The sequence below is a fragment of the Schistocerca serialis genome, chromosome 4, assembly GCF_023864345.2.
Source record: "Schistocerca serialis cubense isolate TAMUIC-IGC-003099 chromosome 4, iqSchSeri2.2, whole genome shotgun sequence".
Classification (NCBI taxonomy): domain Eukaryota; kingdom Metazoa; phylum Arthropoda; class Insecta; order Orthoptera; family Acrididae; genus Schistocerca; species Schistocerca serialis.
The window spans coordinates 683,231,485-683,258,443 of NC_064641.1; the positions used below are offsets into that span (position 1 = coordinate 683,231,485).

At 42.4% G+C, this 26,959-nt stretch overlaps 1 protein-coding gene across 1 annotated transcript in view; it reads left to right on the top strand.

Annotated features, from left to right (window-relative positions):
• LOC126474692 (transient receptor potential cation channel subfamily V member 5) overlaps window positions 1–26,959 on the top strand; it is a 169,240-nt gene that overhangs the window by 56,781 nt on the left and 85,500 nt on the right. The window contains exons 6-7 of the mRNA XM_050102170.1: window positions 13,710–13,886; window positions 22,592–22,781. Coding sequence (XP_049958127.1) covers window positions 13,710–13,886; window positions 22,592–22,781 — 367 coding nt within the window. The remainder of the gene's footprint in view (window positions 1–13,709; window positions 13,887–22,591; window positions 22,782–26,959) is intronic.

Here is a 26,959-nt window from a genome sequence, read left to right on the forward strand (position 1 = left end):
CTTCTAGCTGAGTGCACGTGACGCCCTCTTCAGTTGTTACTTGTCAGTTCACCATTACACGTTTTGATGTCCGCCAGCTTAGCTGGGTGGTAACGTGCTAGCCTCACATGCAAGCGGGCCCAGGTTCAATTCCCGGCTGGTTTGGAGATTTTCTCCGCTCAGGCACTGGGTGTTGTGTTGTGCTCATCATCATTTCATCATCGTCACCGGCGCACAAGTCGCCCAATTTGGCGTCGAATGAAACAAGACTTGCACTTGGCGGCCGAACTTCCCCGAATAGAGGCCTCCCGGGCAACGATGCCATACGCTTATTTCATTTTTTACGTTTTGATAATGGAAAAAGTTTCTACATTGTGTTACATTTATCATTATTTCTCCTAGATTTCGGCAGGAAAGCCTTTCAGCCTGTATCTGTTCGTCAGTAGTAAGGTTTAAGGTTGAGCAGGGGATCCTGGTGAAACTTCCGCTGTTTTATAGTTTTAAATAATGACAGTATTTGGAATAATTGTAGTCGTTGGGGTAAGGGTAGTTGTGGCGATGAAGAGGAAACCTCTTTACAAATGAATCGAACGATATGAAATAACAATCATCCCTGCACAGACATGTCCATTGTGTTTTGCATTCGGAATGTTTGTCCCAGCTTGTACAACGGGCAGACATCAGGGACTATCAGTAGGAATACATAACCTGTAGCTTTAACTCGACAATCATTTTCGATTACAGTAAGCACGTCATGTTTAATAACAAGAGGTAAATCACAATTCAAGACGACAATGATAAATATGTTTGTCGTTGCGGTAATTAAATTCGTTTATACACTGAAGCTTCAAAGAAACTGGTATAGACATGTGTATTCAAATACAGAGATATGTAAGCAGGCAGAATACGGCGCGGCGGTCGGCAACGCCTATATAAGACAGCAAGTGTCTGACGCAGTCGTTAGATCGATTACTGCTGCTACAATGGCAGGTTACCTAGATTTAAGTGAGTTTGAACATGGTGTTCTAGTCGGCGCACGAGCGATGGCACACAGCATCTCCGAGGTAGCGATGAAGTGGGAATTTTCCCGTACGATCATTTCACGAGTGTACCGGTAAATCCGGTAAAGCAACAAATCTCCGATATCGCTGCGACCGGAAAAATATTCTGCAACAACGGGACCAACGACGAATGAAGACAATCGCTCTACGTGGTAGAAGTACAACCCTTCCGCAAATTGCTACAGATTTCAATGCTGGGCCATCAACGAGTGTCAGCGTGCGAACCATTCAACGAAACATCATCATATGGACTTTCGGAGCCTAAAGTGATGACTGCACGACACAAAGCCTTACGCTTCGCCTGGGCCCGTCAACACCGACATTGGACTGTTGATGACCAGCAACATGTTGCCTGGTCGGACGAGTCCCGTTTCAAATTGTATCTAGCAGATGGACGTGTACGGGTATGGAGACAAACTCATGAATCCATGGGCCCTGCATTCAGCTGTTCAAACTGGCGGAGGCGCTGTAATGGTGTGGGGCGTGTGCAGTTGAAGTGATACGTGACCCCTGATACGTCTACATACGACTCTAACAGGTAACACGTGCCTAAGTATCCTGTCTGATCACCTGCATCCATTCATGTCCATTGTGCATTCCGAGGGACTTTGGCAGTTCCAGCAGGGTAATTCGACACCCCACATGTCCAGAATTGCCACAGAGTGGCTCCAGGAATGCTCTTGTGATTTTAAACACTTCCGCTGGCCACCAAACTGCCCATACATGAAGATTATTGAGGATAACTGGGATGTCTTGCAACGTGCTGTTCAGAAGAGATCTCCACCCCCTCTTACTCTTACGGATTTACGGACAGCCCCGCAGGATTCTTGGTGTCAATTCCCTCCAGCACTACTTCAGACATTAGTCGAGTCCATGGCACGACATGTTACGGCACTTTGGTGCGCGCGGGGGCGCTACACTATATTAGGCAGTGTACAAGATTCTTTGGCTCTTCAGTGTAAAAGTCGACTTCTACGAAGTGCAGAGACAATGGACTGTCGCAGTGGTCACGGTTATTGTCTATGATAATGCTGTATAGAAATTATCCACTTAATAAGTACGGTAGTTTAAAACAAATAAAATGGTATTTATAATGAAATAACACCAAAAGGGAGTCTCTTATTCGTTATTAATAACCTACCTTCATAAATTATAGGTATGAAACTGAGAATCCATTATGGCATTTTACCTACGATGGTTTAAGGTCTTTTATGTTAAAATTTTCCACAAACCTATCTAGCTACACCTCGTTCATCCCTGCACGATTAGTCGGTCTCGAGAAAAAGTAATGTTGTTGTTGTTGTGGTCTTCAGTCCAGAGACTGGTTTGATGCAGCTCTCCATGCTGCTCTATCCTGTGCAAGCTTCTTCATCTCCCAGTACCTACAGCAACCTACATCCTTCTGAATCTGTTTAGAGTATTCATCTCTTGGTCTCCCTCTACGATATTTACCCTCCGCGCTGCCCTCCAATACTAAATTGGTGATCCCTTGATGCCTCAGAATATGACCTACCAACCGATCCCTTCTTCTGGTCAAGTTTTGCCACAAATTTCCCTTCTCCCCAATTCTATTCAATACCTCCACATTAGTTATGTGATCTACCCATCTAATCTTCAGCATTCTTCTGTAGCACCACATTTCGAAAGCTTCTATTCTCGTTTTGTCTAAACTATTTATCTTCTACGTTTCGCTTCCATTCATGGCTACACTCAATACAAATACTTTCAGAAACGACTTCCTGACTCTTAAATCTATACCCGATGTTAACAAATTTCTCTTCTTCAGCAACGCTTTCTACATTTTATATCCTCTCTACTTCGACCATCATCAGTTATTTTGCTCCCCAAATAGTAAAACTCCTTTACTACTTTAAGCGTCTCATTTCCTAATCTAATTCCCTCAGCATCACACGATTTAATTCGACTACATTCCGTTATCCTCGTTTTGCTTTTGTTGATGTTCATCTTATATCCTCCTTTCAAGACACTGTCCATTCCGTTCAGCTGCTCTTCCATGTCCTTTGCTGTCTCTGTCAGAATTACAATGTCATCCGCGAACCTCAAAGTTTTTATTTCTTCTCAATGAGCCGCGTGGGATTAGCCGAGCGGTCTGTGACGCTGCAGTCATGGACTGTGCTGATCGTCCCGGCGGAGGTTCGAGTCCTCCCTTGGGCATGGGTGTGTGTGTTTGTCCTTAGGATAATTTAGGTTAAGTAGTGTGTAAGCTTAGGGACTGATGACCCTAGCACTTAAGTCCCATAAGATTTCACACACGTTTGAACGTCTTCTCCATGAATTTTAATTCCTACTCTGGATTTTTCTATTGTTTCCTTTACTGCTTGCTCAATATACAAATTGAATAACATCGGGGAGAGGCTGCAACCCTGACTCACTATCTTCCCAACCACTGCTTCCCCTTCATGCCCCTCGACTCTTATAACTGTCATTTGGTTTCTGTTCAAATTGCAAATAGCCTTTCGCTCCCTGTATTTTACCCCTGCCACCTTCAGAATTGGAAAGAGAGCATTCCAATCAACGTTGTCAAAAGCTTTCTCTAAGTCTACAAATGCTAGAAACGTAGGTTTGCCTTTCCTTAATCTATTTTCTAAGATACGTCTTAGGGTCGTATTGCCAACATTCCTACGGAATCCAAACTGATCTTCCCCGAGGTCGGCTTCTACCAGTTTTTCCATTCGTCTGTAAAGAATTCGTGTTAGTGTTTTGCAGCCGTGGCTTATTAAACTGATAGTTCGGTAATTTTCACATCTGTCAACACCTGCTTTCTTTGGGATTGGAATTATTATATTCTTCTTGAAGTTTGAGGGCATTTCGTCTGTCTCATACATCTTGTTCACGAGATGGTAGAGTTTGTCAGGGCTGGCTCTCCCAAGGCTATCAGTAGTTCCAATGGAATGTTGTCTACTCCCGGGGCCTTGTTTCGACTTAGGTCTTTCGGTGCCCTTTCAAACTCTTCACGCAGTACCATATCTCCCATTTCATCTTCCGTTTCCATAATATTGTCCTCAAGAACATCGCCCTTGTATAGACCCTTTATATACTCCTTCCACCTATCTGCTTTCCCTTCTTTGCTTAGAACTGGGTTTCCATCTGAGCTCTTGATATTCATACAAGTGGTTCTCTTTTCTCCAAAGGTCTCTTTAATTTTCCTGTAGGCAGTATCTATCTTATCCCTAGTGATATACACCTCTACATCTTTACATTTGTCCTCTAACCATCCTTGCTTAGCCATTTTGCACTTCCTGTCGATCTCATTTTTGAGACGTTTGTATTCCTTTTTGCCTGCTTCATTTACTGCATTTTTGTATTTTCTCCTTTCATCAATTAAATTCAGTATCTCTTCTGTTAGCCACGGATTTCTATTAGCCCTCGTCCTTTTAACTACTTGATCCTCTGCTGCCTTCACTATTTCATCTCTCAAAGCCACCCATTCTTCTTCTACGGTATTTCTTTCCCTCATTCCTGTCAATCGTTCCCTAATGCTCTCCCTGAAACTCTCTACAGCCTCTGGTTCTGTCAGTTTATCCAGGTCCCATCTCCTTAAATTCCCACCTTTTTCCAGTTTCTTTAGTTTTAATCTACAGTTCATAACCAATAAATTGTGGTTAGAGTCCGCATCTGCCCCTGGAAATGTCTTACAATTTAAAACCTGGTTCCTAAATCTCTGTCTAACCATTATATAATCTATCTGAAACCTGTCAGTATCTCCAGGCTTCTTCCATGTATACAACCTTCTTTTATGATTCTTGAACCAAGTGTTAGCTATGATTAAGTTATGCTCTGTGCAAAATTCTACCAGACGGCTTCCTCTTTCATTCCTTATCCCCATTCCGTATTCACCTACTACGTTTCCGTCTCTTCCTTTTCGTGCTATCGAATTCCAGTCACCCATTACTATTAAATTTTCGTCTCCCTTCACTATATGAATAATATTTTTTATCTCATCATACATTTCATCAATCTCTTCGTCATCTGCGGAGCTAGATGGCATATAAACTTGTACTACTTTAGTAGGCGTGGGCTTCGTATCTATCTTGGCCACAATAATGCGTTCACTATGCTGTTTGTAGTAGATTACCCTCACTCCTATTTTTTATTCATTATTAAACCTACTCCGGCATTACCCCTATTTGATTTTGTATTTATAACCCTGTATTCACCTGACCAAAAGTCTTGTTCCTCCTGCCACCGAACTTCACTAATTTCCACTACATCTAACTTTAACCTATCCATTTCCGTTAGGTCAGAAAATTTAATTTCTAACCTACCTGCCCGATTAAGGGATTTGACACTCCACGCTCCGACCTGTAGAACGCCAGTTTTCTTTCTCCTGATAGCAACGTCCTCCTGAGTAGTCCCCGCCCGGAGATCCGAATGGGGGACTATTTTACCTCCGGAATATTTTACCCAAGAGGACGCCATCATCATTTAACCATACAGCAAAGCTGCATGCCCTCGAGAAAAATTACGGCTGTAGTTTCCCCTTGCCATCAGCTGTTCGCAGTACCACAACAGCAAGGCTGTTTTATTTAGTGTTACAAGGCCAGATCAGTCAATCATCCAGACTGTTGCCCCTGCCACTACTGAAAAAGCTGCTGCCCCTCTTCAGGAACCACACGTTTGACTGGCCTCTCAACAGATACCCCTCCGTTGTGGTTGCACCTACGGTACGGCTATCTGTATCGTTGAGGCTCGCAATCCTCCCCACCAAAGGCAAGGTCCATGGGTCATGAGGGGGTTGACTTAAGAAATAATATATATGATCTTTATTTCACCGTTTCATTCAGATATTTGTTCAAAAATTTATTCTGTTAACGAAATGTAGTCGAGTTAACTGGACTCCCATCGGTTACTTAAATAAAACCCCTTACTTTTTATATTTAAAGTCTCTCTGTATTAGTTATTCTCTTGCAGATTACAAGGGGATAATGGAGAAGATTAGCCAAAGAAAGTAGAGTCCATCTAAAACGACTGAAGCTATTGATGCAGTTCAGGAAAGAAAAATGGGTTGAAAGAACTCCAATAGATAATTTAATGTTCTAGAAACAACACTTACGATGTTCTCTAACGTGATGTACAGTACATCTGAAGGTGCAGCAGAAAACAAAAAGAGGCAGACCTACAATTTTTGGTAAAGATCTTGAAGAAGACCTGGCTTATAAATGTCTATGGAAGCTTCTTTCTTTGAATTTACTCGTAAAGACTAGTGAAGAATGGCTGTACAACTGGCAGATAGAACAATGAGGACCCTTTCAAATACGAAATTGCTGGGAAAAGTGGGTTGGCCTCTTCCTTAACGCCACAAAACTAAACTGTTAGAAATTAATCCTACAGTACATCCTACACCATGAATCTTGGTTCCAGCAGAGGAAACATAAAGAATTTATGAAGCCTTTTGTAGCCTTTTGTCGTATCTACTTTGAAACTAGATTATGTTTTCTCTGATTTAATAACTTTTTCTAATCTTGTCCACTATAATTTTGATTTTTTTTTTTTTACAAGAGATCGAACAATAGCAACTATTTTTCAGTCTTCCTAAGTATAACGTTTCAGAAAATAATTTTTTTTCTTGTTACCTATTCATTACATTTTCTTAGAGTAAAATATAAACTATGCATAAAATTTTAAAGTAAATGTAATATACTTTTGAAATATAATTTCACTAATTTCTATTCTTCTTTAAACCAAGAATAAAATGAGGGTCCGTTTTTGGGCAGTTTCCTATACTATTGGCAAAAATGTATTGTTACTATGCAATGAGGTGACGAATGTTGTGGGATACATCCTAATATCATGTCGGACATTCTTTTGTCCGATGTAGTGCAGCAACTTGACGTAGCATTGATTCAACAAGTTATTGACCCGTGAAGTCCCTAAAGCCGTTCATAACAACGAAAGTATTGCCACTGCAGAATTTTGTGCACGAATTGACCAGTATATTATGTACCATAAATGTCCGATGACATTCGTGTCAGGCGATGTGGGTGGCCAAAACATTTGCTCGAACCGTCCAGAATGTTCTTCAAACCATGGCGAACAACTCTAGGCCGCTGACATGGCACATTAACGTCCATAAAACTCCATCGCTGTTTGGGGACATGAAACCCATGAATGGCTGCAAATGGTTGCCGAGTAGCCAAACAACCATTTCCAGTCAATAACCGGCTCAGCTGGACCAAAAGATCCAGTCCATTCATTGTAAACATAGCTCACACTATTAAGGAGCCACCACCAGTATGCACACTACCACCATCATCTCTTACCAACTGAAATTGGGACTCATCTGGCCAGGCCACGGTTTTCCAGACGTCTAGGGTTCAACCGATATGGTCACGAGCCCAGGAAATGTTCTGTCAGCAGAGGCACTGGCCTCGGTCGCATGATGCGATAGCCTTTTAAGGCCAAATTTCGCCGCTTTGTCTTAACGGATACGCTCGTCATAAGTTCCACATTGATTTCCGGAGTTGTTTCAGACAGTGTTGCTTTTCTGTTATCACTGACAACTGTACGCAAACGTCGCTGCTCTCGGTCGTTAAGCGAAGGAGTGATTTAAAATGGAATGATCATATAAAATTAATCGTCTGTAAAGCAGACGCCAGACTGAGATTCATTGGAAAAGTCCTAAGGAAATGCAGTCCGAAAACAAAGGAAGTAGGTTACAGTACACTTGTTCGCCCACTGCTTGAACACTGCTCACCGGTGTGGGATCCGTACCAGATAGGGTTGATAGATGAAATAGAGAAAATCCAACGGAGAGCGAGAGCGTTACAGAGATGATAAATTCTAGTAGAAGACTCTGCAAGAGAGACGCTCAGTAGCTCGGTACGGGCTTTTGTTGAAGTTTCGAAAACATACCTTCACCTAGGAGTCAAGCAGAACATTGCTCCCTCCTACGTATATCTCGCGAAGAGACCATGAGGATAAAATCAGAGAGATTAGAGCCCACTCAGAGGCATAGCGACAATCTTTTTTTCCACGAACAATACGAGACTGGAACAGAAGGGAGAACCGATAAAGGTACTCAAGGTACCCTCCGCCACACACCGTCAGGTGGCTTGCGGAATATGGATGGACATGTAGATGTAGACGAAGGCCGTCGGCCACTACGTTGTCCATGGTGAGAGGTAAAACCTAAAATGTGATATTTTCGGCACGCTCTTGGCACGGGGATCTCGTAATATTGAATTCCCGAACGATTTCCCATCGTGTGTCCGTAACCACGCCGGAAACGTTTTCATATAAATCACCTGAGTACAAAGCACCGCCAATGCACTGCTCTTTTACACCGGTACGCGATACTACCGTCATCTGTTCGTGTGCATATCGCTGTCCCACAACTTTTGTTGCCTCAGTATATATGACACAGATGTTTAGACGCAGGCAGACTATTAAGTGACACTTTCGAGGTTTCAAAAGGGATTCCAGTTATTTTGTTTACGAATTTAGCGTTGATTAGAAACAAAACCACTGACATTACAAAGTCGTGCTGTCACGTTCATAGGTGATCTACAAATCGGTACGCAAAATAATTCACATACGTAATAAATATGGTTTTCATACACTATAGCATGTAATCGGTCTGCATTGCAGACTCGCAGCACGAAATACGTTACTAGAAACTGTCAACCAAATATGAAATCTAACTATATTGTAACAAATAAGCCCTCTCACAAATATCAAGTCAAAATTGACCTGGTTTCGACGCTACTATGAGCGTCGTCTTCAGAATTATGTGACTTGTAAGTACTGCATCTTTTCGCGTCAGTACAAACTTTAATTTTATTAATGTACTATATACCTAATGTTTTAGTACAGTTAGTCTAATTCTGAAGACGACGCTCATAGTAGCGTCAAAACCAGGTCAATTTTGACTTAATATTTGTGACCGAGGGCTTATTTGTTACCATATAATTCTGACACGGTCACTGAACCTTAGCAGCTATGTTCAAAGTTTTGAAATCTAACTGCTTAGCCCGCCAATACTCCACTGGCTCCCGGCAAGGCTTGGACTCTGTGCCGTGAGAAAAAAGAACCTTCACTCCCGCCCTCTACAAAGAGCGAGTCCAGCCATTGCTTGTCGCTGGAAGCGGAGAGGTCGTTTGGAGTGCGGCGATCTGTCGGCAGCGCCGCCGCACACTGTGGACACGTTGGCAAGAGACGAGAGTCAATCTGTGGACAGCTACCGAGACTGGACAACAAGGGAACAACAGTGATGGGTGTGAGCGGTACGGGACAGCTACAAACAAGTTGGCGTGGGCAGCAGTGCGGCTGCCACGTGGAGTCCAGGTCTGAACTAGCAGCTAACAGATGTTGTCAACTAGCGGACACAGGTTTCTGGTCTGAGGCGGCGGATTGTATCTGGCGTCTTGGCGGTGCTTGATGAAAGTGTCTGTTGTGCAGTCCTTTGCATCCTGGTTCTGATTCACGATCATTCTGTGCTAGCAATTAGAGGGTTAAGCGTTTCCCTGTCTATTGTCATAACGGTACTACTGCTGGAAGGCCTAAGTGGTTTGCCTGAAATACAGGAATAGAGATTGATGGATAAGAGCAGTTATTTTGCATATATTTATCTGTATTTATAGTACAGGTTATGTCATCATTGAATGTCACAAGCATTTTCATATCTTGAATATCACATCCGATGGATGAGGTGACCCTCGGCGCATACCTTCCTACAGCCTGATAGAAGCGTTTTGCATGACTCGACCTAACATTTCAGTGGTAATCTTGAAGACTTCTGCTCGTATTCTTGCTTTGAGTTCTTCGGTGGTAGCAGGTCGAGTACGATAAACCGCGCTCGTAAGGTGGCTCCGCAAGAAAAAAATCACACGCTGTCAGGTAATGCGATAATGGGGGCCGTGCAAAGTCATGATTACCAAACAATCGTCGCACAGTCCCCATCGTATGAGCCGTTTTTGCTGCGTCATGTTGAAACCAACTGTTGGCAGTAAAATGGGGCAGCCGCGCGCGATTAGCCGAGCGGTCTAATGCGCTGCAGTCATGGACTGTGCGGCTGGTCCCGGCGGAGGTTCGAGTCCTCCCTCGGGCATGGGTGTGTGTGTTTGTCATTAGGATAATTTAGGTTAAGGTAGTGTGTAAGCTTAGGGACTGATGACCTTAGCAGTTAAGTCCCATAAGATTTCAAACACATTTGAACATTTAAAACGGGGCAGTTCACGCGCAACAGAATTTTCCACCATGGCAACATACCGAACAGACGTTGCAGTGGTTGCGCACTCATCATCCTCAATAAAGCAAGGTCCTCTAACGCCACTCGATGACATGGTACACCATACAGTAATCTTGTTGCTGTGCAATGGACACTCGTGTAGCTGACAAAGCCGCTGAGGTAGAAGTGAACTTCGTTCGATATCTACAGATTGTTAATGAAATTGTCGTCATCGTGCACTTTTGCTAATGTGCGCTCAGCATATTGTCTATGCATTAGCATATCGCTAGGTTAAGGACTCTGCGTGACGTCGAAGAGAGCGCTGTGGTCTTCTTACGAAAGCAGTTCACACAGCCTCGATATTGTCTGCCGTACGATTGGTTCGGGGTCTCCCTGCAGATTGCTTTTTCAGTGCAGGGCCAGTTGTTTCAAAATTGCCGACACAAGTGCAAATCGCATGCGCTGAGGGATCACGAGCGTCCTGTCCGATGTTGAAATGACACCAAAGACGGGCGGGATAACCGTGTGGTCACAGGCATCTCGTCACGGTCCAAGCAGTTCCTCCCGTCGGAGGTTCGAGTCCTCCCTCGGGCATGGGTGTGTGTGTCGTCCTTAGCGTAAGTTATTTTAAGTTAGATTAAATAATGTGTAAGCTTAGGGACCGATGACCTTAGCAGTTTGGTCCCGTAAGACCTTACCACAAATTTCAAAAAAAAAATTTTGACACCGAAACTGTCGACGCGCGACCTCCACCTTCCCATTCTTGTAAAAGGCTTTTACCGCAGTGGCTGCACCGCCGCACAACGTTCCATTACTCCAGGTTTACTGCTTACTAAATAGCAAGACAGTGACAGCAGAATTCTATGTCATTCGCCGCCACCTACCCCGCAGCGTTACAACAGGTTCCAAAATTTTACATTCTTTTGCGTCACCCTGTGTATTTTAGCTTTTGAAAATTTGTGTCAATTACACCCTAGAGGTGTGCACTTATACGTTGTGTTTAAATGGGTGGTCTTCTTATATGTAATCATTTCGCCTAATGTTTGATTTTAATGGAGCTGCATAACTTGTCTATATTCCAGCATAGTGTAGGCCTTTTTCTGTGTTTTTTAAGTTGTTTGTTTTGTGCTGCCTTAGTCTGATTAGAACATTAGCTTTAGGTGTTTCTTGTCTCAGTTCTTATTTAAGTCTTGTTTGTGAATTGTATCCTAAACTTATGGTCAACTACGCCATTCCATTATTGTTATTTCCAGCCTGTATAGTTAGTTAGTTGTAGGCTTGCTGATTTACTTTATGCTCTTCTCTTATCTTACAGTTTATTTAACTTTAGAACCAGGAATTTTGAGAGTTGCCGTTTTATGTTACATATTAAGCTGATGTGTATTTGTTCGAGTACAAGTAATATTTCCTGATGTGTTTATTATGCTCGTGTGCACTGTTTTGTTGAACTATGTTATTAATTAATATTTTTATACTTGGTAAGTATTTATGCACACACAGCCACCTACCGTTTCCCACTTCCATCGTATTCCTGCGGCACAATTCTACTCTTTGACAGTATATATCATTCCAGTCTTTTGTAATAATTGACAATATATTAAGTGATTGATAACTTTATTTTTAAATGTTACCATCATATTATTTTCATTTTCATTACTACATTCTTACGATAAGAGATCATTTATGCTTATACAAATTCCTGTTTAACATTTTATTTACCAAAAAATATGTAACGAAGGTGTAAATCAGAGTTTAGGATTGCTCCACCAGTGCCACGTCAGGTAAATAAAGACGCCCACCAAACTGTGGTGCCGTGTGCAAACGACACTCACGCTTTATTGTCACAGGCACCAATCAACACTTTCTAACGACGTCATCTGCCTGCTATGGCACGCAATATGCTTTCATTGATAACGAACTGTTGTTGGTTGCAAGCTCGAGAACTGTTACAAAGTTAAATGCTACCTAATACTACAGTCCGTTTATTCTGTACAGGAGTCCCTTGCAGTAGTTGACGGCCTTCCACTGTAATATGCTATCTACTTTTACAATATAGGGTGTATCAAAAAGACTCATCCGATTCGGCACGTCTATATTTCTGACACTAACAAACGTATGCAATGAATTTTGTTTCTTGATGAACGGGAAACTCAAAAAAGTTGTCATACCTTTTCATAGGTGTTCAATACGCCCCAGTTGGGATGCACGGCATATGTCAACAGTATTCAAATTGGTCCAACACTACAGCGAGCATGTCTTGAGTTAGAGTTTCCACAACACTGCTGTTATGCTATATCTCAGTTCATTCATTGTTGTTGGTAACGGAGGCGCCTAAACAGAGTCTTTGATAACCCCCCCCCCCCCCCCCAAGAAATAATCGCACAGTCAGGTCCGGTGACCTTGGAGGCCAGTAATGTAAGGCGAAATCATTTGGTCCAGTGCGACCGATCCATCGTTCAATAACTCTTTGATTTAAAAATTCCCGCACTTCCAGATGCCAGTGTGGCGGTGTCCCATCCAGTTGGTAAATGAAGTCGTTCGAATCAGTCTCCAACTGTGGCAAAAGATTGTTCTCAAGCTTATCGAGATATGTGCTTCCTGTAACAGTGTCCTAGGCAAAGAAAAATGGACCATACACCTTCTCCTGTGAAACTGCACAAAACACATTAACTATTGGAGACTGCCTCTCATATTGTACAACTTGATGTGATTATTTCCGTACCTCATATTCTGACATTATGACGGTTCACCTTTACATTTAAATGGAATGATGCTTCGTCACTACATCTTTCCAAGAACGAAATTACAGAATTCCACACGTTTCACGAAGAGCTTACAGTAGCTGAATTTTGTATGGTTTCAAGTGTAAAAATCGACGCAACACACGCGAGACGTACATCGGGGGGCGGGGGGGGAGGGGGGAGGGGGGAGGAGGCATGTTGAGCTGAGCTGCACGGCGAACGAATTTCTGGCGACTCCTTGCTCCTTGCGAAACTATGGCGGATGCGTTCGACATCTGCGTCAGGCACTCGGGTACGGACCGGCGATTTGCCTCTAAACAAACAACCCGTTTCTCGGAACTGTTCATGCCATCATCTAATGCTCTGTGCTGTAGGAGGATCCACGCCATACCTAGTACGAAAGTCACGCTGAACAGTTATTACTGACCTGCACTGCGCAAAACGTAGAACAAGAAACGCTTTCTGTTGTCCCGACATCATTTTTACTAGAACTGAAATAGGCGCACGCTGCTGCTACCTAGTGTGAACCACGTAAAACTCGACAGCTTGCTCTTTCCAACAGCACGTTTGTTGTTCACGCACATATCTCAAATAACATAATAGTTATGATTTTTTTTTAATCAGATGATTCTTTTTGACACACCGTGTGTTTGTAGTCTTCCTTTTACTTATTTTGACTGACACAGTGTCTGATGAAGCAGACGTAACTACTGAACACGATGTTGTTGTGCCGTGGTGTAGACCCCAGCAAGTGCCGCGAGGTGTGCTGGGACCTGAAGGAGCGCGGCGCGGTGGGCGAGACGGTGCTGCACCTCTGTCTGCTCAACGCCACCTCCACCCACGCCGAGCTGGCCAAGCGCCTCCTGCGCTTCTACCCCAAGCTCGTCAACGACATCTACATGGGCGACCAATACTACGGTACGTCGCGCGCGCTCTGCTCTTGGCGTTTAGCTCGCTCGAAACGCGATGGCTCTCGTACGTAACTATAGCCACTTTAAGGAGTGTGCTGAAAATTAATCCTGTATCACTATTATAACCCCCTTTTTCTGTTTCCCTCACCAATAGTGTATGGGATGAACAACAGTTGTTAAGACTCCATATAAGTCCCAATGTCTATCATTTTCCAATCGTAATAATTTCACCAGGTGTTTCTCAGAGCCAGTAACAAGCATACTGCACAAAAAGTCAGCCAGCCCCAACAGACATCACGATAATACCACCTACTTCTTGATCAAATGTTTGGGCGGAGCGAAAACATGACTGCCGCGCGGGATTAGCCGAGCGGTCTAGAAATAGACAGTTTTTATGGAAAGGTCCTTATCGACTGGTTAAAACCATAAGATTCTATCTGATAATGTGATATTTAATGGCTAGCACATTGCCCTGTTCATTTTTGCACTGTGATGTGTAAGTCAGATTGGCAGTGAAAGACTTATTATATAGGTCTGATCACTTCAGATACTTAACATTCAATTTATGTCCAGAAAGTGTAATTGGAAGGCTAATCAACTTCATTATATATCTCCTTTCCGCCATTCTCAAGTATTTCAGAAATTGTCTAATATGATTATTAAATTGTTTTATATTTAAAATTGTCCCACCAACTTGCTAATATCCATCATAAAGAACTATTTATGCTTCTGTAAAGATTGGAGCTCATGTAATTCAAAGCGCAGATTTTATTTCTTCATGTTGAAATTTGAATGTCTTTAAAAAAACTTTTCTTGATGTTTAACTTAATTCCTTCTGGTAATTCAGGGAGTAACACAATCTTCTGTTGTCTTTCTTTAACATCAGCATAACTGAAATGAACAAACTTTTTTTGTTTAAATAACTTCATGTATAACACGTGTCCATGGTTAGTACATGAACTTAGTATGTATATGGAATGTGTGACATTGTTTCTTTTTCTATAAATGTTTTTATATTTAAAAAAAGCAGTCTAAGGCGCTGCAGTCATGGACTGTGCGGCTGGTCCCGGCGAAGGTTCGGGTCCTCCCTCGTGCATGGGTGTGTGTGTTTGTCCTTAGGATAATTTAGGTTAAGTAGTGTGTAAGCTCAGGGACTGATGACCTTAGCAGTTAAGTCCCATAAGATTTCACACACAACTTTTTTTTTTTTTTTAAACATGACTCCCTAGAAATTATTCAGTGGATTTTTTGTCCAAATTATCGCAGCCAAAAGAAGAGTTGTAAACTGACAAATGAGGAATCAAATTGACAGATCCATGAGGAAGGTTTGTGTATATAATTCATCGCCGCTACGGTAAACAACTCATCCGACCATAGATGCTAAGTGCTACCCATTATAAACTGGGACAGATCACTAGCATTCTATACATTCTGTTTTTCTTTCAGTACGACATTGACTATATAATATTAAACATCTACAGTGGTATTAACAGAAAAATATAGAAATGAAAGGAATCAAGAACAGGACACTTCGTCTCTATTCTGTTGCGATGGTACCCAGCAATCCTGGAGTTTCTGAACCTGAAATTCTTTACGTCTATGTTTGCATTTATAAAAAAGTTTTGTCAAATTGTGATGTGTGACTCAGCAGCACTCGAGCCTTCACATTACCATTGGAATTCCTATGAATAAAATTTTGTTGGTGTAGTATTCATTTAACAGTTACATTCAAAGATATAGTTTCTTTCTCTAATTAAATACAGTATCCTCAAAGCGCATTATAGAACATCCCTTTGAAATCAATAGTAATTCAGAATCACAGTGCAGAAAATACTGCAACTTGCCACAAGTTTTTTTAATGATTTTATTGTACCGTTACTAGTTTCGGGCCTGAGCCCATCGTCAGATGATAGCGTTAACTTCTTTGTGAAGTTAACATTTGATTTCTAAAATATAAGAAAGCTTTTGTGATTACATAGTTTTACACTTACATATGCGCTTTACATTGTAATTACTTCACGAAAAGCTCTCCTTTACGTACTGTAAGACAACACTTTGATTTTCTTTAACAATCATTGCCGATTAATGATCTAAATCAATTACAATATGGCGGATACATTTGTTTACATTCGCTGCTGGTTTTGCGAAACAACATGATATATGTACGTCTGGAGTTACTGCAAAGATACTTCTTCATTGTAGAGAAAATTTTAAACTCTTACACATTTAATTATTTACGTTTGAAATATGCTGGTAATGGACAATGAAGAATTTTCTCCCTGCCAGTTCATTATTATTTCTACTATTTCAAATTATAGGAATTGTATGACATTTTGTAGGTATCTTTGACATTTTAATTCTATCTGATCATTCAAGGTGCAGTTAGGTTTACTGTGAATGTGTTGTATACTTCCAGTTCCCATAAGAAGTTCATCTCTATTTCTTTTTCGAAAAAATGTAATATACATAAGTTTCTTCGATGTTTATCTCTTTGTTATCACGTTAGCCCAAGTGAGTAGCAAAAGTTTATTTATTTAGGTTGTTGAAGCTTAAAACACCAATGTGTTCACGGTACTGTTCATTGAAACTCCTTCCCGTTTGGCCAGTGTACAATTTAGGGTACACAGAACAATTTGGTATATAAATGCCAGACCTGTGGTGTACCACATTTTTTTAAAGTTTAAGTTGTGAACAATTTTGGATTTCATTTTATTGTTTGTGGAAAAACTGATTATGATATTTTTGACATGGAATAAGTTTGCAATCTGATATGACACTTTATCAATGAATGGTATGCAGAAATTTTTCATAGAGTTTTTAGGAGGTATTTTGCTAAAGTGCTGTTTGATTTGGACTTAAAGCTAAATCTGTTACTGTATTTGTTTTTAATCATACTGTGAAGTCTAGTGATGGTTTCAGAGCTGTAACAATATGATTGTTTTTAGTTCTTGTAGTTTATCTTCAGTGTCCAAAGGGATTTTTTCCATTCTGTTGACTATTGGTCTACAATATGTCGTTTTGTGTTGCTCGGGGAAAGCTCTTGATTGGAACATACACTTTAGTGTGTTTTCCGTATATTTCAAATTTATATTTATTACTTTATTTACTAATTTTTAGATGCAATAAATTTATACCGTTATCAGTTTCATATTCAGATAAGTGTGTCATCCACATAGCGATTGTGATATATGACTTTTATCTTTATTGTCGGATTGCCATTGAAACAACATGTTTCTAAATAATTTTTGTATGTATTGGCTAGCAGGCTAGCAAGACAACTGCACATTGAAAGACCATCTTCCTGTTCATAAAATTTGTTATTAAAGCTAAAGTAGTTAGTGATAGTTAGAAGTTCCACAAACTCATAAATTTCAGAGCGACTGATCTTTTTATATTCAAGCAAATTCTTTTTAAGTAGCAAGATTGTTTCTTGTGTACAAATATACTAGTAAAAGAAACAATTTCAGTAATTAAAAATAACTTGCTTAAGTATAAAAAGATCAGCCTACCCGAAATTTATGAGCTTGTTGAACCTTTATGCTATCACATAACTACTTCAGATTTAGTAACAAATGTTATGAACAGGAAGATAGCCTTGCAATGGGCCGTTGCGTAGTTAGCCTGCTAACAAATATTTGCATAAATCACATAGAAACATCCTTTTTCGATACCAATATGACAGGCAGTGCACTTTGCTAGGTTCGTTCGTAACTGACTGAAACTGGCCTGCATTCATTGACAGTAGGGTTTCGCGTTCGATGGGAAACCGATTGCAACTGACAAAATGTTAACTGGTCTTCTGTCCTCGCCAGTTAGGATCTAACAAGGTCCAGTCTCACCATTGTAGCCACCGCCTATGTTCGATGTCAATGTGGAATAACCATTCACAGACGGTAGGTAGCAGCCCTAGCAGTGAATGGTATATAAACATCTACATCTACACGGTTACTCTGCAATTCTCACTTAATTGCCTGACAGAGGGTTCATCGAACCATTTTCATACTTCCTGTCTACCATTCCATTCTCAAATGGCGCTGGAAAAAAGGAACACCTAATCCTTCCGTTCGAGCTTTGAGTTCTCTTATTTTATTATGATGATCATTTCCCCCTACGTAGGTTGGTGTCAACAAAATATTTTCGCATTCAGAAGAGAAAGTTGGTGATTGAAATTTCGTAAATAGATCTCGCAGCAAATAAAACCGCCTTTGTTTCAGTGACTGCCACCCCAACTCCCATATCATATCAGTGACACTCTCACCCCTACTGCGCGATAACACGAAACGAGATGCCCTTCTTTGCAGTTTTTCGATGTCCTCCGTCAATCCTACCTGGTAAGGATCCCACACCGCGCAGCAATATTCCATCAGAGGACGGACAAGCGTAACGTAGGCTGTTTCTTTAGTGGGTTTGTCGCATCTTCTAAGTGTTCTGCCAATAAAGTGCAGTCTTTGTTTCGCCTTCCCCACAATATTATCTATGTGATCTTTCCAATTTAAGTTGCTCGTAATAGTAATTCCTATGTATTTTGTCGAATTGACAGCCCTTAGATTTGTGATATCTATCGTATACCCAAAATTTATCGGATTTGTTTTAGTACCCATGTGGATGACCTCGCACTTTTCTTTGTTTAGCGCTAATTGCCACGTTTCGCACCATACAGAAATTCTCTCTAGATCATTTTGTAATTGGAATTTATCCTCTGATGATTTTACTAGACGGTAAATTACAGCGTCATCTGCAAAAAATCTGAGGGCCTGCTCAGATTATCACCTAGATCATTTATATAAATCAGGAACAGCAGAGGGCCTATGACACTACCTTGCGGAACGCCAGATATCACTTCCGTTCTACTCGATGATTTACCGTCTATCACTACGAACTGTGACCTCTCTGAGAGGAAATCACAAATCCAGTCACACAACTGAGACGATACTCCATATGCACGCAATTTGATTAATAGTCGCTTGTGAGGAACGGTATCAATAGCCTTCTGGAAATCGATCTGACATCCCTTGTCGACAGCACTCATTACTTCATGGGAATAAAGAATTAGCTGTGTTGCACAATAACGATATTTTCTGAATCCGTGTTGGTTATGTATCAATAAGTCATTTTCTTCAAGGTGATTCATAATGTTCGAGTCCTCCCTCGCCCATGGGTGTGTGTGTTCATCCTTAGGATAATTTAGGTTAAGTAGTGTGTAAGCTTGGGGACTGATGACCTTAGCAATTAAGACCCATAAGATTTAACACCCATTCATAATGTTCGAGTACAGTATATGCTCCAAAATCCTACTGCAAATTGAGATCAGTGGGTGTATAATTCTATGGGTTACTCCCATTTCCTTTCTTGAATATTGGTGTGACGAGTGCTACTTTCCAGTCTTTACGAACAGACCTTTCGTCAAGTCAGCAGTTGTATATGATTGCTAAGAAAGGTGCTATTGTGTCTGCATACTCTGAGAGGAACCTGATTGGTATACGATCTGGACCGGAAGGCTTGCGTTTCTTAAGGGATTTGAGTCGTTTCGCGACACCTAAGATATCTTCTTTTATGTCACTCATGCTAACAGCTGTTCCGGTTTCGAATTCTGGAATATTTACTTCGTCTTCTTTCGTGAAGGAATTGCGGAAAACTGTATTTAGTAACTCCGCTTTAGTGGCACCATCATCGGTAAAGTGTCGGGAGGACACGGAAAACAGTGCGGTCGTTGTCGTAATGCGGAAACGGAGCGATTTATCTGTCGTCGAAAAGGGAATGGTCACTGGCTTTCGGGCCAAGGCCAAGGGTGGAGATATTTTCGAAAAGTTTGTTAACTATTCGCGTGCCGCCATGGTTAAAGTACATCATGTATTGCAAACTGGTGCCGAGGTAACTGTGATACATCATGGCCAATAGGTGACAGGAGTGAACGGCACTTACGAGATGTGCAAAGGCGAATAGACCGGCCGCATGAACCAACGAGCCACCATCAGTGTCTCCTCAACGACTGTTCAGCGAGCACTGCTGCTGATGGACCTCCGTAGCAGGCGTCTGGTTCATGCACCCAAGCTGAATGCTGTTCATTGGCAACAAAAGCTGGAATTTGTACCGCCAGTACCACAGCTGGACGTCCCTGAGTGGCAGCTGAAGGCCTTTTCAGATGAACCACGCTTTATGCTCCATCGGCTAGATGGCCGTTGGGGTCTAAAAGCAAACAAACTGCAACCTGGGTGGAGCGTTATAGTCTGGGGAATGTTTTACTGGCATTCATTGGGTGATCTCATCATTCTGAAAGGGACAGTGGATCAATACGAGTATGCGTCTATCCTTGGGCACCAGTACACCCTCAAATGCAGTTTGATTTTTTTCTCGGCACGATGGCAGCTACCAGCATAGCACAAAGCTCGCAACGTACTTGCGTGGTTCGAAGAGGATCAGAATGAGTTTATCGTACTCCCTTCGCCACCAAACACCCCAGATTTAAACCCAGTCGAGAGTCTGTGGAGCCTCCTAGATCGGGCTGATCGCACCACGGATCCCCAAGCAAGAAACCTAGCGAAGCTGGCCAAGGCACTGGACTCGCCCGGCTCCAATCCCGGCGCTGCAAAAGATGGTTCTTCGGGCTTTTGACAGGTGGTTCCATTTAAACTTGGCGACTTCGTTCACGGTGTCGTCGTCAACACGTCAGAACAAGACACCTCCTCTCTGCCACTCTGTCATGTCTCCAAGTCGGTCCATCTTACTGCGAGGCTCACGCGACAACATAGTATCAGTTCCACACCGCCGACCAGGGTGGCCGAGCGGTTCTAGGCGCTACAGTCTGGAACCGCGCGACCAATACGGTCGCAGGTTCGAAACCTGCCTCGGGCATGGATGTGTGTGATGTCCTTAGGTTCTAGGGGACAGATGACCTCATACGTTAAGCCCCATGGTGCTCAGAGCCATTTGAACTATTTGAAGTTCTACACCATGTACTATGCTCCAAAGCGATCACTGTGCTTTTTTAAGGAGTTGATTCTTATTTTGTGCGGAGAGCTTATAACGACAATATGAACCTGTGCCTAACTGACAACAAATGTGGAAGAAGTTGTGTAAAATTTCTACTGTCATCTGAGGGGGAACGTTTGAAATTAGATTCCACTAGTGCTTCCATTTCCAAATACAAACTGAGTAAAAAATTTTGCGTTATACTACATCTACAACTACACCTACATGGATACTCTGCAAATCACATTTAAGTGCCTGGCAGAGGGTTTATCGAACTACCTTCACAATCCTCTATTATTCCAGTCTCGTACAGCGCGAGGAAAGAATGAACACCTATATCTTTCCGTAAGAGCTCTGATGTCCTTTATTTTAGCGTGGTGCTCGTTCCTCCCTATGCAGGTCCATGTCAACAAAATGTTTTCGCATTCGGAGGAGAAAGTTGGTGATTTGAATTACGTGAGAAGATTCCGTCGCAACGAAAAACGCCTTTCTTTTAATGATTTCCAGCCCAAATCCTGTATCATTTCTGTGACACTCTCTCCCATATTTCGCGATAATAAAAAACGTGCTGCCTTTCTTTGAACTTTTTGGATGTACTCCGTCAGTCCTATCTGGACAGGATGCCACACCGCGCAGCAGTATTCTAAAAGAGGACGGACAAGCGTAGTGTAGGCAGTCTCCATAGTAGGTCTGTTATATTTTCTAAGTGTCCTGCCAATAAAACGCAGTCTTTAGTTAGCCTTCCCCACAGCATTTTCTGTGTGTTCCTACCAATTTAAGTTGTTCGTAATTGTAATACCTAGATATTTAGTTGAATTTACGAATCTAGATTACACTGATTTATGGTGCAACCGAAGTTTAACGAGTTCCTTTTAGCACTCATGTGGATGACCTCACACTTTTCTTTATTTAGGGTCAACTGCCTCTTTTCGCACCATTCAGATATCTTTTCTAAATCGTTTTGCAGTTTTTTTTTCCTTTTGATGACTTTATTGGTCGATAAACGACAGCGTCATCTGCAAACAACCGAAGACGGCTGCTCAGATTGTCTCCCAAATCGTTTATGTAGAAAAGGAACAGCAAAGAGCCTATAACACTACCTTGGGGAACGACAGAAATCACTTCTGTTTTACTCGACGACTTTCCGTCAGTTACTACGAACTGTGACCTCCCTGACAGGAAATCACCAATCTAGTCACATAACTGAGACGATATTCCATAAGTACGTAATTTCACCACGAGCCGCTTGTGTGGTACAGTGTGAAAAGCCTTCCGGAAATCCAGAATTACGGAATCGATCTGAAATCCCTTGTCAATAGCACTCACCACTTCATGTGAATAAACAGCTAGTTGTGTTTCACAGGAACGATGTTTTCTAAACCCATGTTGACTGTATGTCAATAGGCAGTTTTCTTCGAGGTAATTCATAATGTTCGAACACAATATATGTTCTAAAATCCTGCTGCATATCGACGTTAACGATATGTGCCTGTAATTTAGTGGATTACTCCTACTACCATTCTTGAATGTTGGTGTGACCCGTGCAACTTTCCAGTTTGTTTCGTTGTTTCTGCAACAGTGTTCTAACCCGTTTTGTGTACCAATTGTTGGTTTAAATTAAAAGTAGCCAACTTCTGTTCAGAACAGAGTCATAATACTCCATTCAGTGTACTGAAAGGAGATTACTTCTCAACCATTCTTAGTGAGACCGTCGTCATCAGTAACTGAGTATTTTGTTGCCAGGTGAAAGTGTGCTGCACATAGCGATCGTGAACGAGGACCCGGCCATGGTGAAGTTCCTGCTGGACAGTGGTGCCAACGTGCACGAGCGCTGCTTCGGCACGTTCATGAGCCCGGAGGATCAGAAGGCCCAGCGCTCAGACTCCCTGGACCACGAGTGGGTCAACGTCAACTCAGACACAAACTATGAAGGGTATGTCGCTATTGCTCTACAAAAGACATTACGTAGCCCCGATAGTAGCAACAGTAGATATAATTAAAACCATGAAATGATAGAAATTCTCATCCCAAATGTGGAAAGTTGAACATGCGTTCTTCATCAATTTCTTCAATTTCAGACGGAATAAGTAATGACGTTACCTCACTTGCTTGATACCTAGGATTACTCATTGCAGTCCCTTCGAATTACCTTAGTATCAAAATGCATCCACAAAGATCCGCTAGTCAGTGCACGTCTAAAATATCAAGAACAAATTATTGAGATACGAGCCACTAGAGACTGGTTTCTTATATCAAACCTTTCGGCAAACATCCGTGAAGCGATAGACACCATATCCCTTGATTATATCTGACGGAGGGTCTATTGTTATCCAATAGAGGTAGGTTCTGGTGTGATTAGCATACTGGACTCGTATTCTGGAAGATCACGGTTCAAATCCCCGTCCGACCATCCTAAATGGCTCCAGACAAATGCGAAGGTGGTTCCTCTGAAAGGGCAAGGCCGATTTCCTTCTCCATTCTTCCTTAATTCGAGATTGTCATTGTCAACGGGAGCGGCCGGGGTGACCGAGCAGTTCTAGGCGCTTCAGTCTGGAACTGAGCGACCGCTACGGTCGCAGGTTCGAATCCTGCTTCGGGCATGGATGTGTGTGATGTACTTAGGTTAGTTAGGTTTAAGTAGTTCTAAGTCTAGGGGACTGATGACCTCATAGTGCACAGAGCCATTTGAATCATTTTTTGTCAACGGGACGTTAATTATTTCCTTCCTTTTTGTCTGTTTGCAGCGCGCCCCCATAGCACCGGGTGGAGTTTCGCAAGCCTTCGTAAGCTAGTTGTCTCGCTCAGTCTGCTGGATGGGGCTGATAGGGTGGATTTCAGGTCATCAGTATTTCGTCTGGTTCGGTGATGACTATCTCCTATCTTGTGCTGATCTTTTTATCTCTACGCAACTATTACACTCAACATCTTATATAATCTATTTAGCATATTTTAGCTCCTACTATTTTTCCGCTTTATTGCACCATCAAGCTCAGGGTTTACAACTGATGGACGCCGTGACGTATGTCCCCCTAATCTGTCCTTTCTTCTGGTAAGATTTCACTAATCCACCCAAAGTGAGCTGTAGGGCAAATTCTCAGTGTACGCTAAATGATCTGGTCCGACTCTGGTAGGGTCGCTTCAGAATTATACAAGATGCGAGAAGTGCTGGGAAGGTGCAGCGCTTTACACAGACTCGCTATTTTGCTATTCTGGAAGGTCTGAATATTTAAATACTTTCTGGAGCTGATTTTAGATCTTCGAATCTGGGGTCAGCCATCAGGCCTCTGGGGTGCAGGAGGCTGGTGGAGGGCCCTGTGGGGCGAAATGATGTTAAAAAGCGTTGTATACACTGTGTGATCAGAAGTATCCGGACACCCCTATGCTATGCAGAGTCGAACATTAGGAGTCATGAGAATCGGACCTACTTTCACACAAGAGTACTGTATTGGCCTCAGTTACCTCGAACGTGGACTAGCCATCGGATGTTACCTGAGTGAGAGTAATAAATCCATCAGCGACCTTTCAACCCTTCTAAAGCTGCCCAAGTCAACTGTCGGTGATTGTAAGTGGAAATCAACGCTAAACATGTCAAGCAGACCTAATGTACTGGGAGACAGGGACCGTCGAGCACTGCGAAGCGTAGGAAAACGCATGAGATCAGCGGAGGGAACCACTCATCAGTTCCAAGGTGCTATCAAGGGTCCAGCTAGCATAATGACTGTGACTAAGGAGATAAAAAGAAATGGGATAATAGTCGACTAGCTCCTCAAAAGCAACGCATTTCTGTAGTCATACGGAAGTGACTTTTTATGTAGCGCAGAGTGACGCCATTGACGACTAGAAATGCGTGATTCAGAGTGATAATTCACCCTTTGTCCTGTGAAACTGGGATGGAAGGGTTTGAGTTTGGCGAATGCCTGAAGAACGTTACCAGCCTCAGTGACATACCGGAAGAGGTAGTGTTGCGGTAAGGGAATGTTCCTCGTGGTTACGGCGTAATCCCCTTATTGTGGCCGGCCGCGGTGGCAGAGCGGCTCTAGGCGCTTCAGTCTGGAACCGTGCGACTGCTACGGTTGCAGGTTCGAATCCTGCCTCAGGCATGGATGTGTGTGATGCCCTTAGGTTGGTTAGGTTTAAGTAGTTCTAAGTTCTAGGGGACCGATGACCTCAGAAGTCCCATAGTGCTCAGAGTCATTTGAACCTTATTGTGCTTAAGAAAACGCTGAACGCGGAAGGATATGAACACATTTTACAGAACACTGTTCTGCGAAGGGTAGCGGGCAGTTCGGTGACGATAATTATTTTTGTCAACATGACAATGCATTACCTCATAAAGCAGCATCTGGGAGACAATGCTCAGTGGCCCATAACAGTCCTGAAATTGACTGGCCTACCTCTAGTCCCAGCATGAATTCAGTGGATCACCTTTGCAATGGGTTAGAACGCTAACTTCGCCCGAGATCTCAGCGTCCAAATCACTACCTTCTGTTGTATGAGCTGTTAGGAAAGAACAGGCTTCCACTCCATCAACGGCTTTCAGACACCTCGTTGAAAGTGTCCCCAGCAGAGTTGAAGCTGTCGTAAAGTCGAAGGATGGACATACCCGATGTTAATGTTGAAGAACAGGTGTATGTATCCTCTTGAGGACCAGATGGTACATTTCAAGTCTGCAGCTAGTGATACTCGTGATCAACGAAGTTCAGTACTAAAATACCTTAAAATAAATCACGTTCCCATGAGCCGATGCTATTCTAATTAATTGTTCCCGATTTTATAGATGTATTTCGTAGTTTTAGTGCGTGGGAGCGTGATCAACAGAAACAGGTCTCGTATCAAACAGTAAATCTATTAATAATATTCTTCTCGGGTGGGAAGCCGGATCATAATGTCATCTTGATACAATATTTCCGCGGTCCGGAACCGGCGAGATCGTGTACCAGCACTCTCACCTGAAGATGGCGGCCAGTTGGACCGCGGAAATATTGTGTCAAGATGACGTTATGATCCGGCTGCACACCCGAGAAGAGTATTATCAATTATTATGCCGGGAAAGCCTTCGTAATCACAGAAAATCTATTGGCTTGCTGGAGATGATGTCTGCCGGCAGAGATGGACTTGGTGAGGTTTAATCAAAGCCAATAAATGACATTTGTCCCTGTTTATACATAAAGTGTTGAGAATTCCTTGTGACTTTCGACGACATGGTTTTGAACAGTTACTCAGTTTTGTAAACATGGAGGTTTCTGCGGATGTTGCAAGACATTACTTTGGAGGTGATTTATTGACTTGAGCAGTCCAGTGGTCGCATCTCGGATCACTCTGAAAGCTGGTAAGCTGCTACCGGGCATTTGCTTAGGTGTAGAATGGTAACGATTTTAACCCCATCTCGGGAATCTAAATTAGTACGGCGATCCTAATTGAGACTATTTTACAAATGTAGCAGTACAGATAATTGTTCCTGGTCTGCCGATTGAAGGTTTGTCACGATTCAGCAGTGCAACACATTGGTAAATAGTCTCGCACGTCGCACGTAGCTAAGAGCGCGAAGATTCTGGCTGCGGGCGTGAGTATATTCCCACGCTGCAGAACAGTATCTCCGAGGACGAGTGTAAAAGCGGAAACACTACATGTTTGACAAGCATGCATTTACAATCATTTTGTGCAAGCAGGCACAAAGTCACTTCACATCCACAAACTTGATTGATTGGTTTATGGGAGGGGACCAAACAGCGAGGTCATCGGTTCCATCGGACTAGGGAAGGGTGGGGAAGGAAGTAGACTGTGTCTTTCAAAGGAATCACCACCAGCAATTGCCTGAAACAGTTTAGGGAAGTCACGGAAAACCTAAATCAGGATGGACGAAAGCGGGTTTGAACCGTTGTCCTCCCGAATGCGAATCCAGTGTGCACGTCCACGCAGTCAAGGAATATTTGTACAAGTGTTCGTTTCTACTTCGAATACGTGGAGCTTCGATGAAATTAAAAATAAAAATACGAGATAATAAAAGTGATGTATGGTACAAAGACAGATTATTGAGGTGAAAACCTTTGTCTCAGATTAGGTTATTCGGTAAGTTGAAAATATATTCACACGATTGCTCCAATTATTTCG